The sequence below is a fragment of the Doryrhamphus excisus genome, chromosome 3 (genome assembly GCF_030265055.1).
Source record: "Doryrhamphus excisus isolate RoL2022-K1 chromosome 3, RoL_Dexc_1.0, whole genome shotgun sequence".
NCBI classification, from domain to species: Eukaryota; Metazoa; Chordata; class Actinopteri; order Syngnathiformes; family Syngnathidae; genus Doryrhamphus; species Doryrhamphus excisus.
This window is the reverse complement of record NC_080468.1, coordinates 27,844,197-27,857,839: the sequence shown is the minus strand read 5'-3', so window position 1 is coordinate 27,857,839 and position 13,643 is coordinate 27,844,197. Positions and strand designations below refer to the sequence as shown.

Below are 13,643 nucleotides of genomic sequence, written 5' to 3'. Positions count from 1 at the left end.
GATGGGGGGAGATCAGGTGTAGTAAAAAAAAAACCAAACAAATCCTTATTTGCTGTTGTTGAGATGATATCATCCATGCAAAAAAAGTCATGAGTCATAGAAAGTTCTCTAGTACCTTTTTTTGGAGGTGTTTAGTAGCAGTGGTTAGTGGTTGTCCGTATAAGGGATCGGAAGGCGGGGCTACCTCTGGCGTTACCTAGAGTCTGTGAGTCCAAGTCATCGTCGATGAACTCCTCGCCTTGGATGATGTGCTGCGTGTCCTCGCTGTGATTGACCGGGCTGGTCATCTCCTGCTCCTTCTCATTGTGCATCTGGGCGTAGACGCTGCGGCCACCTGGAAGCTTCCTGCAAAACAGCAGAGGATAGACCTCCTCAGTCCTGAGCCAAGGACTGTAGGATTGTGTTGGGAATTGGTGTAAGATGGAGACTGTAGTATGGGGATTAGGCTTTGCGATGGTTTAAATTCAGGTGACTTTTTGGGTGTTAGGTGGTGCTGCTGCTGCATGAAAGGAATGGTATTCAGTCATACAACGGTTCACTTTTTTGCAAGTTTGTCACGCTTAAATGTTTCTGGCCTGGTAGGATGCAGACCCCGAATTCACACAGCCGGTATTTGCGTTATGTCAGGCAATATGTCACAGAAGCAGTCCATACTTTATACATAATGTATACAGATCATTGAAAGATAATATAATGATATCATTATTCAATGTACATGGTGATTGGTTGTAGACATCCTCAATAACTTGCTGTTGTGAATTGGTCTTATATAAATGCAATTGACTTAAAATGACAAAAACTTCACTTAAACATAGTGTGACAACATGCATACATAATTTAGGTTTTATAAGGAGTCCAACACTGTCTCACCTCTTGAACTTGAAGAGGATGAAGGAGGCCGTGGTAACGACACTGACCAGGAAGACGACAGCAAGCGCCCACACGCCAGGACCACCAGCAGCTCCGTGGCCTAGATTAGATTAGATATACCTTTATTCGTCCATCAGTTATTGACAGAATAATTAAGAAAATAAATTAAGAAAACATAAATAAAAATAAACACAATCTTATGTCTAAAAAGATGAAGGAAACATTGAGGTATAATTGGGGGGAATTGAAAAAGACTAAGCGGCACGGCGATCTAGTGGTTAGCGCGCAGACCTCACAGCTAGGAGACCAGGGTTCAATTCCACCCTCGGCCATCTCTGTGTGGAGTTTGCATGTTCTCCCCGTGCATGCGTGGGTTTTCTCCCACGTTCCAAAAAATGTTTTTTCCAAAAACATGCTAGGTTAATTAGTGACTCCAAATTGTCCATAGGTATGAATGTGAGTGTGAATGGTTGTTTGTCTATATGTGCCCTGTGATTGGCTGGCGACCAGTCCAGGGTGTACCCCGCCTCTCGCCCGAAGACAGCTGGGATAGGCTCCAGCACCCCCGCGACCCTTGTGAGGAAAAAGCGGTAGAAAATGAATGAATGAATGAATGAAAAAGACTAGTGACTCAGTTATATATACTGTACATTTACATACATTTTGTGATACTTCTCCTCTTTGCCATTACATAATGACTGCACTCACTGGGTATTTGGACCCTACAATATCAAGGCTGGTTATACTGTCCGCTTGAATGAGCTGTGCAGAAATCTGCTCGAGAGACCATGTGTGACTTTATATTCTGTACGGCGTCTGCTCCCAAACTGCAGGGTGCAGTGTATCAAAACCACGTGCCTTACACGGTACTCAACTGGAGCGGAAGTTTTCCATTGTTTACTTGACTTCCACCATGGCGACAGTTGCATGTCTGCTTCTTGAAGAGGAATTGTGTTGTATAAACATATATATTATATAACTCCAGTGCTCTCACCACTGTAGAGTTCTTATTTCTGCTTGGACCATGGAGCATATCCAACATTAATGCGCTTCTCTCGGCCAACGCTGTGGTTCTCTCCACCTCCCTGGATGCACGGTGGCATAGCGCACAAGACATTTGCCTTATGCCTTGTCCGGCCATGGCAACCGATTTTTTCAAAACGAGCAGATCCGTGCAAAGCCCCAACCCCCGGGCCACTCACGGTCGTCTTGTGGTGTCAATATCTTGAATCGTTTGGCCCTAAAAGGCTTCTGTTCGACATGAGGGATTCAGTCCTTTCAGTGATTTGTGCTCATTCATTGTCAATATGGCCGCCACCTGCTGTAGTATAATGGAGTTTAGACCTTTTCTCCTCCTCTTTTAAAACGACTGTGTGTAGTAATGTGCGATTACAATGATTCCCTTCCCAGCTGATACCATACATCTCGTGCATCTGGTAGATTTTAAAAGTTGTATCTTTCTAAGTAAGCACAGTGACTGCAGTCACCTCAAATGACTGAAGTATCAAAATATCAACATTTTCATAAAATCCATGATACAGCATTAGGCTGTGTTATCATCATATCAGGATAGTTTGGTATCGACCTGCACCTCACTACCTCTCTGCCCTTTAATACAGCATGGGTGCCTGGCCACTTTCACTACTTGATGCTATATTGCTAGGTGCTAACATGCTAATTGCTAGCATGTTAGCATTTAAGCTAATTTACTCATGTCTAAAGGCAAATACACACATGGCATTACGCAGGGACGTTATAGGACAGCCTTGACACTTTTGGTACTTGCTAGGTGCTAGCATGATGACCATTAGCATGTTAGCATTTTAGCTGATTTACTCAAGTCTAAAGGCAAATACACATATGGCATGATGACGGGACACTATGGGACTTCCCAAACACTTTTGGGACTTGGTGCTTTCTTGGTAAATGATACCATTCCAACTGTTAGCATGTTACCATTTTGACATTTTTATGCACATTAATCATTTTTATGAAAATACACACATGGCATGATATATGGAAACTATGGAAGTGCTTCGGCACTTTCGCCACTTAGTGCTATCTTGCTAGGTGTCACCATGCTAACTATTAGCATGTTGGAATTTTGGCTATTTTTTGGGCTGATATAGGCCTATATATACATAGCATGATGTAGGAATGCTTTCTCTACACTTTTGGTGCTAGTATGTTAACTGTTAGCATGTTAACAGTTTAGCTGTATTCCTCAGGTCTAAAGGTTTTCACTATAGAGTACCATCTCGCTAGATGCTAGATTTTGCTAAATTCCTCATGCACAGGTTGCATGCTCATCAAAATTTCCGAAGGGAATTTTCTAGTTGTTATTATAAGTGATTTTTTGTCACACTCCCCCTTCCTGCTTTTACATATTGTAGCTCTACTTAAAACCTCATTAAGATTGATCGATCTGGTCTGTATGTGTGTGTGCGTCATAACCTTTTTAAAAAAAACAAAATTAAAAACATCAAAATGGTCCCTGCAGCCTTACATTTGTCTCTATGTAACACTGGCTAAAGGAGAGTAAAAACATGTGTTTGCATGTGAGTGCTGAGACAAGGTTTTTACAACATAACATATCACAGCAATCCCCAGCCGGAGCTGCATGTCATCTTGGGAGGTACTAACTACCTGCTTGGAGGGGAGGAGAGTGACATGTATATGTGATGGTCCACACCATTATAGACTGGTATCATTCAGACTGGTAATGAGGTATTATCTCACAAAAGGTAGTGCACATCCAGCACAATTCAGCAACCGTTGTTTTAAAATATTCTATTATAATTCTACAATGATGGCAATATGAGTTGGTTTGCTCAGCATTCACACAATTTGGGTAAAAAGGGTAATTACAGGGCTAAAACAGCACAACATGGCACATATTGGTCCAGATTGGATAGGCTTTGGAAACCAGGAAAGGGAAAAACTGACGCAGGATTGTGTGATTGATGCACGCACCAGTATTCGCTCCTGCTGTGGAGTCGATAGCATTTAGCCCTTTGGAAATAAACAGGCAATTCATCATTACTACAAAACCTACAGTACTACCCTACAGTACTACAGTACACCCTAAGGTTTGAAACCAGTACCTGCGTCTGGGTCTCCTGGCTGCACCAGCACCTGCAGACCTCCTCGCACCATAAAGCTCACGTTGTTGTCTTTGAAAGCCTGCATGATGGCGGGAATACGCTGCGGACCACAAGTTTATATTATAATATTAATAATGTCACGTGGAAAGAGACATGTTTACCTTATCTTGGAAGACGCTCCTCTTAGCTGAGGTGCTCTCAACTGGAAGTATGTACAGCTCAGCCCTGGTGGGGAAGCCTGCCTTCACCACGGTAACCAGGGACTCCTGGGGGACCCCTGTGGCCTGAGGTTAAAATAGAAGATTCAATAGCACAATTAATATTTTGCGTGATGTGAGATTATTTAAACCTGCAATAAACGTGCTTGTCTCACCAAACAAGACCCAGTGACCAATGTAGAATATACATTTACCAGGGCCGGCACAACACTGGGAAATGTGGGGACAAAGTCCCCCTAAGTCCCCCAAGTGAAGGAGTTCAAGTTTCGTGGGGTTCACGAATGAGGGAAGGTGGGAACGTGAGGCCTGTGAACGCTTTGGTGTCCTCCTGGTGGAGCTGGAGGAGGTGGTTGGGGACCGGGAAGTTTGGGCTTGCCTACTAAGACTGCTGCCCCTGTAACCCGTACCCGGATAAGTGAAGGAGAATGGAATAGAATGGAATGGAATGAAAAATTGATGGATTGATGGGCTATCGATGCTTCAATCCGTAACAATGCTTCAATGAAACTATGGTGGTGGCTGAGGGTCAAACAGGAGGTGCGCACTATGATTGGAACATTCTGTTAATGCATCATTGCTGCTTTAACTTTGGTAGCCCTAATTAATATACATTAGAAAGACAGTGAAAGAGTGAAGCTGTGAAATTAGAACCGTGATGTGGGGAGTGATGACTGTACATCAGGGGTCTCAAACTCAATTTACTTGGGGGCCACTGGAGCTAGGGTCTGGGTGAGACTGGGCCATATCAGGTTTTGCAAAAAAAACCAAAACACATTTATTAAAAACAGAAAAATATACAAACTTTTTCAGTGCTTTGGTTCCGATTTTCTACAATAAAAGCTCTGATAAAACATTCCACTGTTCTCAAATATCTTAATTTTTATTTTTCTACACAAAATAAGATGAAAAATAAACAAATCAAGAATAAAAAAAATCAATCAATCAGTAATAAATAAATATAATAATAATAATAATAAAACAGCAAATAATAAAAACTTAAGAAACCACATATAGTTGGTGGGTAGACAAATTATTTTTTTCAGATTAAAATGAACAAAGCATTATTAGAGCCCTGTAGACATGACAAAACACGACTATAGTCACATTTATACTCTTTTTATTTACAACATATTGCGCAACTGCAGGGTCTTGAGACACATGCTAACTCGCAAACTAGAGATCTAGCGACCAAAACGATGGTTATTTCCTTTAAACTTAAAAAAGCCCAAAACTTACCACTTCCACACGGATAGGGAGGATAACTATTAACAGTTATTTAACCTTTAACATGAACATTAATCAAACGTAATATTTTTTTCCGGGTACATGATACCATACAGCATCCATATCAAACTTGCGCGGGCCGCACTAACGTTAAACTTTCATATCAAGGCGGGGGCCTCAAACTAGTGTCCTGTGGGCCACATATGGCCTGCGGGCCGCGTGTTTGAGACCCCTGCTGTACATGATATGCTACGTTCTGTACTGTCTCATTACACTCAAAAAGAAAATGAAGGAGGTTCTTACTACTCCTTTGTGTTGCAATTTATGTTTCCCCTCTATGAAATCAGCTCCTCCAGTTTCATTTACTGTACTCATGTAGCCCCAAATCATGGCGGTGCCACACCACCAACAAGAAACAGTGTTCACAATTTCGCAGTCAGTATATATGTTGGAATTTGTATTTCCCTCTGTGAACCGCAGCTCCCCTAGTGCCTCCCCAGCCCTCATGCAGCCCCATCATCAAGGGAGCGGAGCGTCAGAATTCGCATTGCTCCCAGTGCCAGTAGCACTCATGCACCATTCAATTGCTACTATTATTGTCTTGCTACTCAATACTCACTTCTGTTGCCAGCAATTTAGACAATTACAGCTGTGTATTGAAAGGGAATTTATACTGCAATAAAAGCTGACTACTTTAAAGTATATGCTTTAAAGTAAAAAATATACAAGATATACACTCATAAAAGTACTTTCAGCAGGAAATGCGAGGGGTATCCTCGCTTTTTATGATATACTGCAAAGAGTTTTGGTGACTGAGGTTCACTAACCTTTGCGAGTACCTTGGTGACCACCTGACCCACGTCCTCTCGCCATTGAGGAATGTTAGGGTTGAAGCGATCCAGATGTTTGCTGAAGCTCAGAGGAATGATGTGGAAGTTATCTGCAAAGTTAGGACACCTCAGTGGATGAAGATCACCAAAGTCATACAAAGAGACAATGTATCTGAATGCAATAGTAAATGGTGAATGTCATTTCCGTCATTTACCATAGACACGGATCGTCCTGGTGTCTTGAACCATGGATCTCCCGTTCGAGGCTTGGATGGTGACAGAAATATCGCCTGGCTCTGGGAAACTCGTCACCATACTGTTCTGAAGAGTCAATGTTGGCTGCATGACACTATCACGTTAGTAACAACAGAGGCAGAACATGACCTCATTCTGTCCTAATGTATTTCTCCTGAGGAAGCTTACCTTCAGGCTGTCTCCAATCCACCAGTAGAAGACAGTGAAGTTGGCCTTGGCAGGTAGGACAATGGCTGTCAGGTTAACTTGGTGGTTTCTCCCAGCGATGGGGATCACTTCCAGGTGCACTTCCTGCAGAGGTGCTGCATGATGGACAGTTTTATATAAAAATGAAATACATGTATATACATACATATACTGTATTTAAAGTACTAATTACACTATTTTAATCTTGTTTTTTTTTGCAGTGAAAATAACATTGAAAGGCATATTTCCGGTGTTATATGTGTGCTCGAATATTGAACTATTTACCGTACTGGAGGACGGAGGAGCAAGTGACGGACAGTTAGAACACAAGTTCCCACCCTGATGTTTGGTCCAGTTCTGGATAGATTTCGAGTGTTTGTTGTATATTTTCTTATATTATGCCTGTTGGAGGCTTTTGTTGGAACAGGAGTAAGCTTGATCATTCCAAAAGACGCCATTTGATGCGTGAGATGCTTCGGTAACTTGGCAAACTTTGAGGGATAGTTGTTTTGATACAGTCCCACAGATGAAAAGAAAAAGCAAATTCAAATGGAAAACTAAAACATAATAAAAATAGAAAAATATAAATATAAATAAAGAACAAATTGAAGTACTGTTGTCAAGAGCTGAGACCTGTCGATGGCTAGACACCCAGGATGCAGAGACACCGGCGGCAGCTTGCATGTAAAAGTCGTTTTTATTAAGTATGGGCAGAAGCAACAAAAGTAAACAGAGGAAAAAAGGCTCTGTGACGACAAAACAAACCGGCAGAGGCAACAGACACTAAAACTTAGTTGAGGACACACGAGTCAGTCGCAATGAACCAGCACCGTCCATTTGGCGACGCTGGGCTTTTAAACCCCGCTGATTGTAATTGCCAGGTCATGTACAATTACAAGGTCAAGCGGCTGCAACTACACCACAGCAGGAAGTGCAGCACATCGAAATAAGAGTGCAGGACAGGAAGTGATAACTACTGTCCGGCGGAACATAACAACTGTAATATAAACTCCAAATGAAAGTGAAGCCAAGTTATTTGGTGTCAATGACACTGCTGTGATTGTAGTCATTGAATGGAAGAAGACGACCCTTCATGCTATTTATTACCTAAGAAGCTTTCCTTGCAGAAGCCGTCTGTGTAATGAATAATATAACTTTCTACACCTCTTTCATGTTGCTGTTTTAATTTATTAATGCATTTAAATGACATATTCTTTGGTTCATGTTGTTGTGATGCTCCTGTGAGGCATAGAAAGTAATCACAAATTGAATTCACTATTTATGTCGACCAGGGGTCGGGAACCTTTTTGGCTAAGAGAGCCATGAAGGCCAGATATTTTAAAATGTGTATCTGTGAGAGCCATATACATTTTGAATGCAATAAAATGTGTGCATTTTTATGTAAGACCAACAGTTTTAGATATAATGGGCTCTAATTATGTAGACCAGGCACACTACCCCACGCCAATGGGGTGTGGCCAGCATACTTTCGTGAGCAGCGCAGTGTCTAATAATAAATCAAATACTTGCTGCCATTAATGCAACTTCTGCTGCTGCATAGTTTTGAACCGTATTCAGTACACGTATTTCATTCTTTTGGCCATCTTCACCAGAAGGCTTGGTTCTGCAGCTTTAGCTATTTGACTAAAGGAGGGAAGTTTACATTTACATGTTTTTTGACATCTCAATGACCGAGGTAGACTACAGCATTACCCAGTAATAATCAAGTTTTGGTGTTTGACCTGGAAAATATCATCAGGAAAGATAGATATGGTCGGCCGTATTGCAGCAGAATATAGATGGACGAATTAAAAGGCATAAGAAAGTTGTTGATTTTGAATATTATTTTTAACAGTCATTTCTGTGATGGTTTACTTTAAAATGTTAGCAAAAATGCATTTTTATTGTGGTAAGAAATGCTTGAGAGCCAGATAATGTCATCAAAAGAGCCCTACCTGGCTCCCGAGCCATAGGTTCCCTACCTCTGATGTAGACTGTCTGCTATGTAGTGAAGTATTACTGGATGACATGTCAATGGCATCTACATTTTTGTACATGGACATTCCAGGCTTACTTTACTCGATTGTGGATACACAAATGAAGGTTTGGTTAAAACATGGCTGGTTGGCCGTTTCCCGCACACCGGGATGCATCCTGGTGTCATGTCAAGTTTTAAAAATATCTTCTTCCTGAACATTGATATTTATTAAACTAGTAGGTTTTATCTTTATACTTCTGTAGTTTTAATTTGTCTCCTTGTTGGTGTAAATGTTGCCCCTACCCTCTGGCTTTGTCCTCTTGTGACTGTGGTGCCATGACACTCCATGGAGACTGCATAGATGTGTGTGTGTGTGTATGTGTGTGTGTACCAAAATCACCAGTTGGTTTCGCTCCTATTTCATACTTGTGTACATATCAAAATGTCGGAAATGTTTTATTGAGGGAGTACTTTCATTTTGTTATTGTTAAAACTTTTTTTGGTGTCATGAACACTTTAATGCTCAGTGTGCATTAAAAGGTGTAATGCAGGGGTCTCAAACACGCGGCGACACTAGTTTGAGGCCCCCGCCTTGATATGAAAGTTTAATGTTAGTGCGGCCCGCGCAAGTTTGATATGGATGCTGTATGGTATCATGTACCCAGAAAAAATTATTACGTTTGATTAATGTTCATGTTAAAGGTTAAATAACTGTTAATAGTTATCCTCCCTATCCGTGTGGAAGTGGTAAGTTTTTGGCTATTTTAGTTTAAAGGAAATAACTTGAAGGCTACCGTTTAGGTCGCTAGCTCTCTAGTTTGCGAGTTAGCATGTGTCTCAAGACCCTGCAGTTGCGCAATATGTTGTAAATAAAAAGAGTATAAATGTGACTATAGTCATGTTTTGTCATGTCTACAGGGCTCTAATAATGCTTTGATCATTTTAATCTGAAAAAAATAATTTGTCTACCCACCACCTATATGTGGTATCTTAAGTTTTTATTATTTGGTGTTTTATTATTATTATTATTATATTTATTTATTACTGATTGATTGATTTTCTTTATTCTTGATTTGTTTATTTATTTTTCATCTTATTTTGTGTAGAAAAATAAAAAGTAAGATATTTGAGAACAGTGGAATGTTTTATCAGAGCTTTTCTTGTAGAAAATCGGAACCAAAGCAAAGTTTATTCATTTTTCTGTTTTTAATAAATGCGTTTTTTTTTTTTTTTTGTAAAACCTGATGCGGCCCAGTCTCACCCGGACCCTAGCTCCAGTGCCCCCCAAGTAAATTGAGTCTGAGACCCCTAGTGTAATGACAGCGTTGACGTTGTCTGCAGATGGATGTAATATGTTTTTCTTTTTATAACTAAAGTGCTGACCTGTGACCTGGATGTACATGGTGGCCTCGTCGCGCCCCGCCATATTCTCCGCCTGGACGGAAACTTTGTAAATTCCCGGATTCCTATAGCGGTGCTGGATGGGTTCATCTGTCACCGTCAAGTTCCGGTAGATGGCCCGGAAGCCATCGCCAAGGTCCACCTGGTACTTAGTGCTGCTTGTGTCCCCCTGGGTCAAGAGGAGGAAAGAGAAGACAGACGCTTATTAGACTGTTGAACAAGACTTTGGAAAAAACAGCCCCAGATAAAGAACTGGAGGAGAAGGACAGATTGAGCCTACCTCTTCCTGGTGGACAATGAAAGTGATATCATCACCGGGGGCAACAGCCAGCATCTGCCCTTTGATACCCACTTGCAGGCCTCTAGGGGGCAGCAGAGGGCAGTTGCTTTGTTTGCCACTTTGCTCCTTGTTCAGGCCCCCCTCACACACGTTTGACACCACCTTCCGGTACCTGGAACAGAGGAAAGAAATCTGTTTTAACAGCCAGCTGAACACAACATAGGCAATAAATATAGAGTATGGCTGTGTTTCAATTTCCGCATTTCTGTAATTACGCTTACATATGACACTTATACAGTAAATATGTATACTGGTGGTTTGACTACTCCTGCACACTTAGTGTTTTTACTAGAGAGTACATGTTTTTTGTAAACTTCCTTAACTTTAAATTTAAATTTAACATTTAACAATTGTTTATTCAAACTTTGCATATTAATTTGATAACAAATTGAAAGAATTCCACCCTCGGCCATCTCTGTGTGGAGTTTGCATGTTCTCCCCGTGCATGCGTGGGTTTTCTCCGGGTACTCCGGTTTCCTCCCACATTCCAAAAACATGCTAGGTTAATTGGCCACTCCAAATTGTCCATAGGTATGAATGTGAGTGTGAATGGTTGTTTGTCTATATGTGCCCTGTGATTGGCTGGTGACCACTCCAGGGTGTACCCTGCCACCCGCCTTGAAGACAGCCAGGATAGGCTCCAGCACCCCCGCGACCCTCGTGAGGATAAGCGGTAGAAAATGAATGAATGAATGAATTGAAAGGGGAAGTTTAACAAAAATGTCTTCAAAGTACAAAAGACACTATACAACCAGCAATAAAGCTTAATGTAGGAATCCCCACTCTCCCCACTCTTGCATATATATTGAAGTTTCACAAACACTAATATAAATGAAATCTTGAAGATTAAATTTAATGCACAATACGCGTGGAAGTGCTCAAAGTCAAAAACAGCCTGTGTTGTGGATTTTGTACAGACCCTGTGCTGGACTCATAGGTTCGTCCCAAGTGGCAGTCGTCCGGCGGCGAGTCGGGATCGTGCCAAAAATTGGCAAAGCAGCGTTCAGTCTCAGCGTGGGATCGTTCAAAACCGTAGTCGCTGCACACAATGCATGCAAACAATGCTAGTGTGAAATGTACATACAGTACATATGAATGATGATCACATAAGTTCCCAACTTCTCCCACCAGCTAAAGTCCTGCTCGGTGCATTGGCAGGGTGCGGTGCTGAGAGCAGAAGTGTAGCTCTTTCCTTTGACGCAAAATGCTGTGTCTTTCCTCCTACGGAATGTCCTCTCCTGGCCCATGATGCACTTTTGTCCCTGAAAGAAAATAAAAACAAAGAAATGTGTGAACTGAGACACAGCGTTCACCTTCCCTTTCCTCCTTTTCACCCTGGGGGACACAAACAACACCAAGTACCAAAGCGTACACACTTATACAGTCAAAATGTATGGAAGTGCTTACATTTTGACTGCGTAAGTTCGTTCGCTTATGCAATAAGTGTAAGTATGGAGTATGCAAATTGAGACACAGCCCATATTTGTCAATTACAAGTGTGTTTACCGGGCGGCACGGTGGTCTAGGGGTTAGCGCACAGACCTCACAGCTAGGAGACCAGGGTTCAATTCCACCCTTGGGCATCTCTGTGTGGAGTTTGCATGTTCTCCCCGTGCATGCGTGGGTTTTCTCCGGGTACTCCGGTTTCCTCCCACATTCCAAAAACATGCTAGGTTAATTGGCTACTCCAAATTGTCCATAGGTATGAATGTGAGTGTGAATGGTTGTTTGTCTATATGTGTCCTGTGATTGGCTGGCCACCAGTCTAGGGTGTACCCCGCCTTACGCCCGAAGACAGCTGGGATAGGCTCCAGCACCCCCCGCGACCCTCGTGAGGAAAAGCGGTAGAAAATGAATGAATGAATGAAAGTGTGTGTACCTGCAGATCTGTTAGCTGCCAGGACTCGTAGTCGGACTCGGCACATTGACGAGGGAAGGACTCACGGAAGTCCACTTTGACCAGCTCCCAGTCGGACCTGTAGCTGATGTGGCCGAACACGCTGCGCGGAAAAAATAGGATGCATGAATGAAATATCTAAAAATCTTTCCATCTGCATATTGAAATTTAGGTTAGTGTAATAAACCATAATTTTCACCACCATCATCTTCAAATATTAGATTCATTGTTGATTTTGCATTTGGGGAAGCTCTAGAAAATGAACAAGTTATAAAACAGTGTGTGGGCTGGGCTGCACGGTGAGCGAGTGGTTAGCGCGCAGACCTCCTAGCTAGGAGACCCGAGTTCAATCCCACTCTCGGCCATCTCTGCGTGGAGTTTGCATGTTCTCCCCGTGCATGCGTGGGTTTTCTCCAGGGACTCCGGTTTCCTCCCACATTCCAAAAAACATTGATTGTGAGTTAACTATGGACAAAATGTGATTAATCATGATCAAATTTTGAAATCAATTGACAGCCCTAGTTTTAAGTGAAATAGTGTATGTTTGAGGATCTTTGTACAGAAGCATACATCGACACTCTGATCACTGTGATTAAAAAATATTTATAAATCATGTTTGAATACCAGGGTTCAATTCCACCCTCTGCCATCTCTGTGTGGAGTTTGCATGTTCTCCTGTGCATGCGTGGGTTTTCTCCGGGTACTCCGGTTTCCTCCCACATTCCAAAAACATGCTAGGTTAATTGGCGACTCCAAATTGTCCATAGGTATGAATGTGAGTGTGAATGGTTGTTTGTCTATATGTGCCCTGTGATTGGCTGGCGACCAGTCCAGGGTGTACCCCGCCTCTCGCCTGAAGACAGCTGGGATAGGCTCCTGCAACCCCCGCGACCCTTGTGAGGATAAGCAGTAGAAAATGAATGAATGAATGAATGAATACAGAGTGGCGAGTGAAGTGAGAAAGGAATCTGTTTCAGTGTGTTCTCTCATGAAGTCAAGAGCTCTCCAGTTCGGCCATGGCATGATTGCACGTACATGCACTTGCAGTCACAGAATGACTGTAATTTTGATCACTCCTAGCAAGTTCTTAAGGATAACTGACACCCCAGGCAATGCCTGCTCACCCACAGCTGCATCCCTGTGCAGAATAAAATACTCTAGTCAGGGGCAAAGAAAGGTAATGGTAAAAAATTTACCAGAATGGTAAGTGTGAGTACTCCCTAAATGGACATAATAAATTAAATAAATAATAATAACATTTAGGCGGCATGGTGGTCTAGTGGTTAGCGCGCAGACCTCACAGCTAGGAGACCAGGGTTCAATCCCACCCTCGGCCATCT

The 13,643-nt window shown here is 42.1% G+C and overlaps 1 protein-coding gene across 3 annotated transcripts in view; it reads right to left on the bottom strand.

The window, feature by feature from the left end:
- sorcs2 (sortilin-related VPS10 domain containing receptor 2) overlaps positions 1-13,643 on the bottom strand; it is a 167,772-nt gene that overhangs the window by 4,445 nt on the left and 149,684 nt on the right. The window contains exons 15-27 of one of the 3 annotated variants that reach the window (XM_058068159.1): positions 12,286-12,406; positions 11,535-11,668; positions 11,326-11,445; positions 10,347-10,518; positions 10,049-10,235; positions 6,670-6,803; positions 6,462-6,585; positions 6,244-6,356; positions 4,136-4,258; positions 3,975-4,074; positions 3,844-3,882; positions 871-970; positions 116-345 (exon numbers count right to left, since the gene is read on the bottom strand). In XM_058068159.1, the coding sequence (XP_057924142.1) occupies positions 132-345; positions 871-970; positions 3,844-3,882; positions 3,975-4,074; positions 4,136-4,258; positions 6,244-6,356; positions 6,462-6,585; positions 6,670-6,803; positions 10,049-10,235; positions 10,347-10,518; positions 11,326-11,445; positions 11,535-11,668; positions 12,286-12,406 (1,681 nt within the window). In that variant the 3' untranslated portion in view covers positions 116-131. The remainder of the gene's footprint in view (positions 1-115; positions 346-870; positions 971-3,843; positions 3,883-3,974; positions 4,075-4,135; positions 4,259-6,243; positions 6,357-6,461; positions 6,586-6,669; positions 6,804-10,048; positions 10,236-10,346; positions 10,519-11,325; positions 11,446-11,534; positions 11,669-12,285; positions 12,407-13,643) is intronic. The other 2 variants (XM_058068160.1, XM_058068161.1) reach the window with 2 other exon arrangements.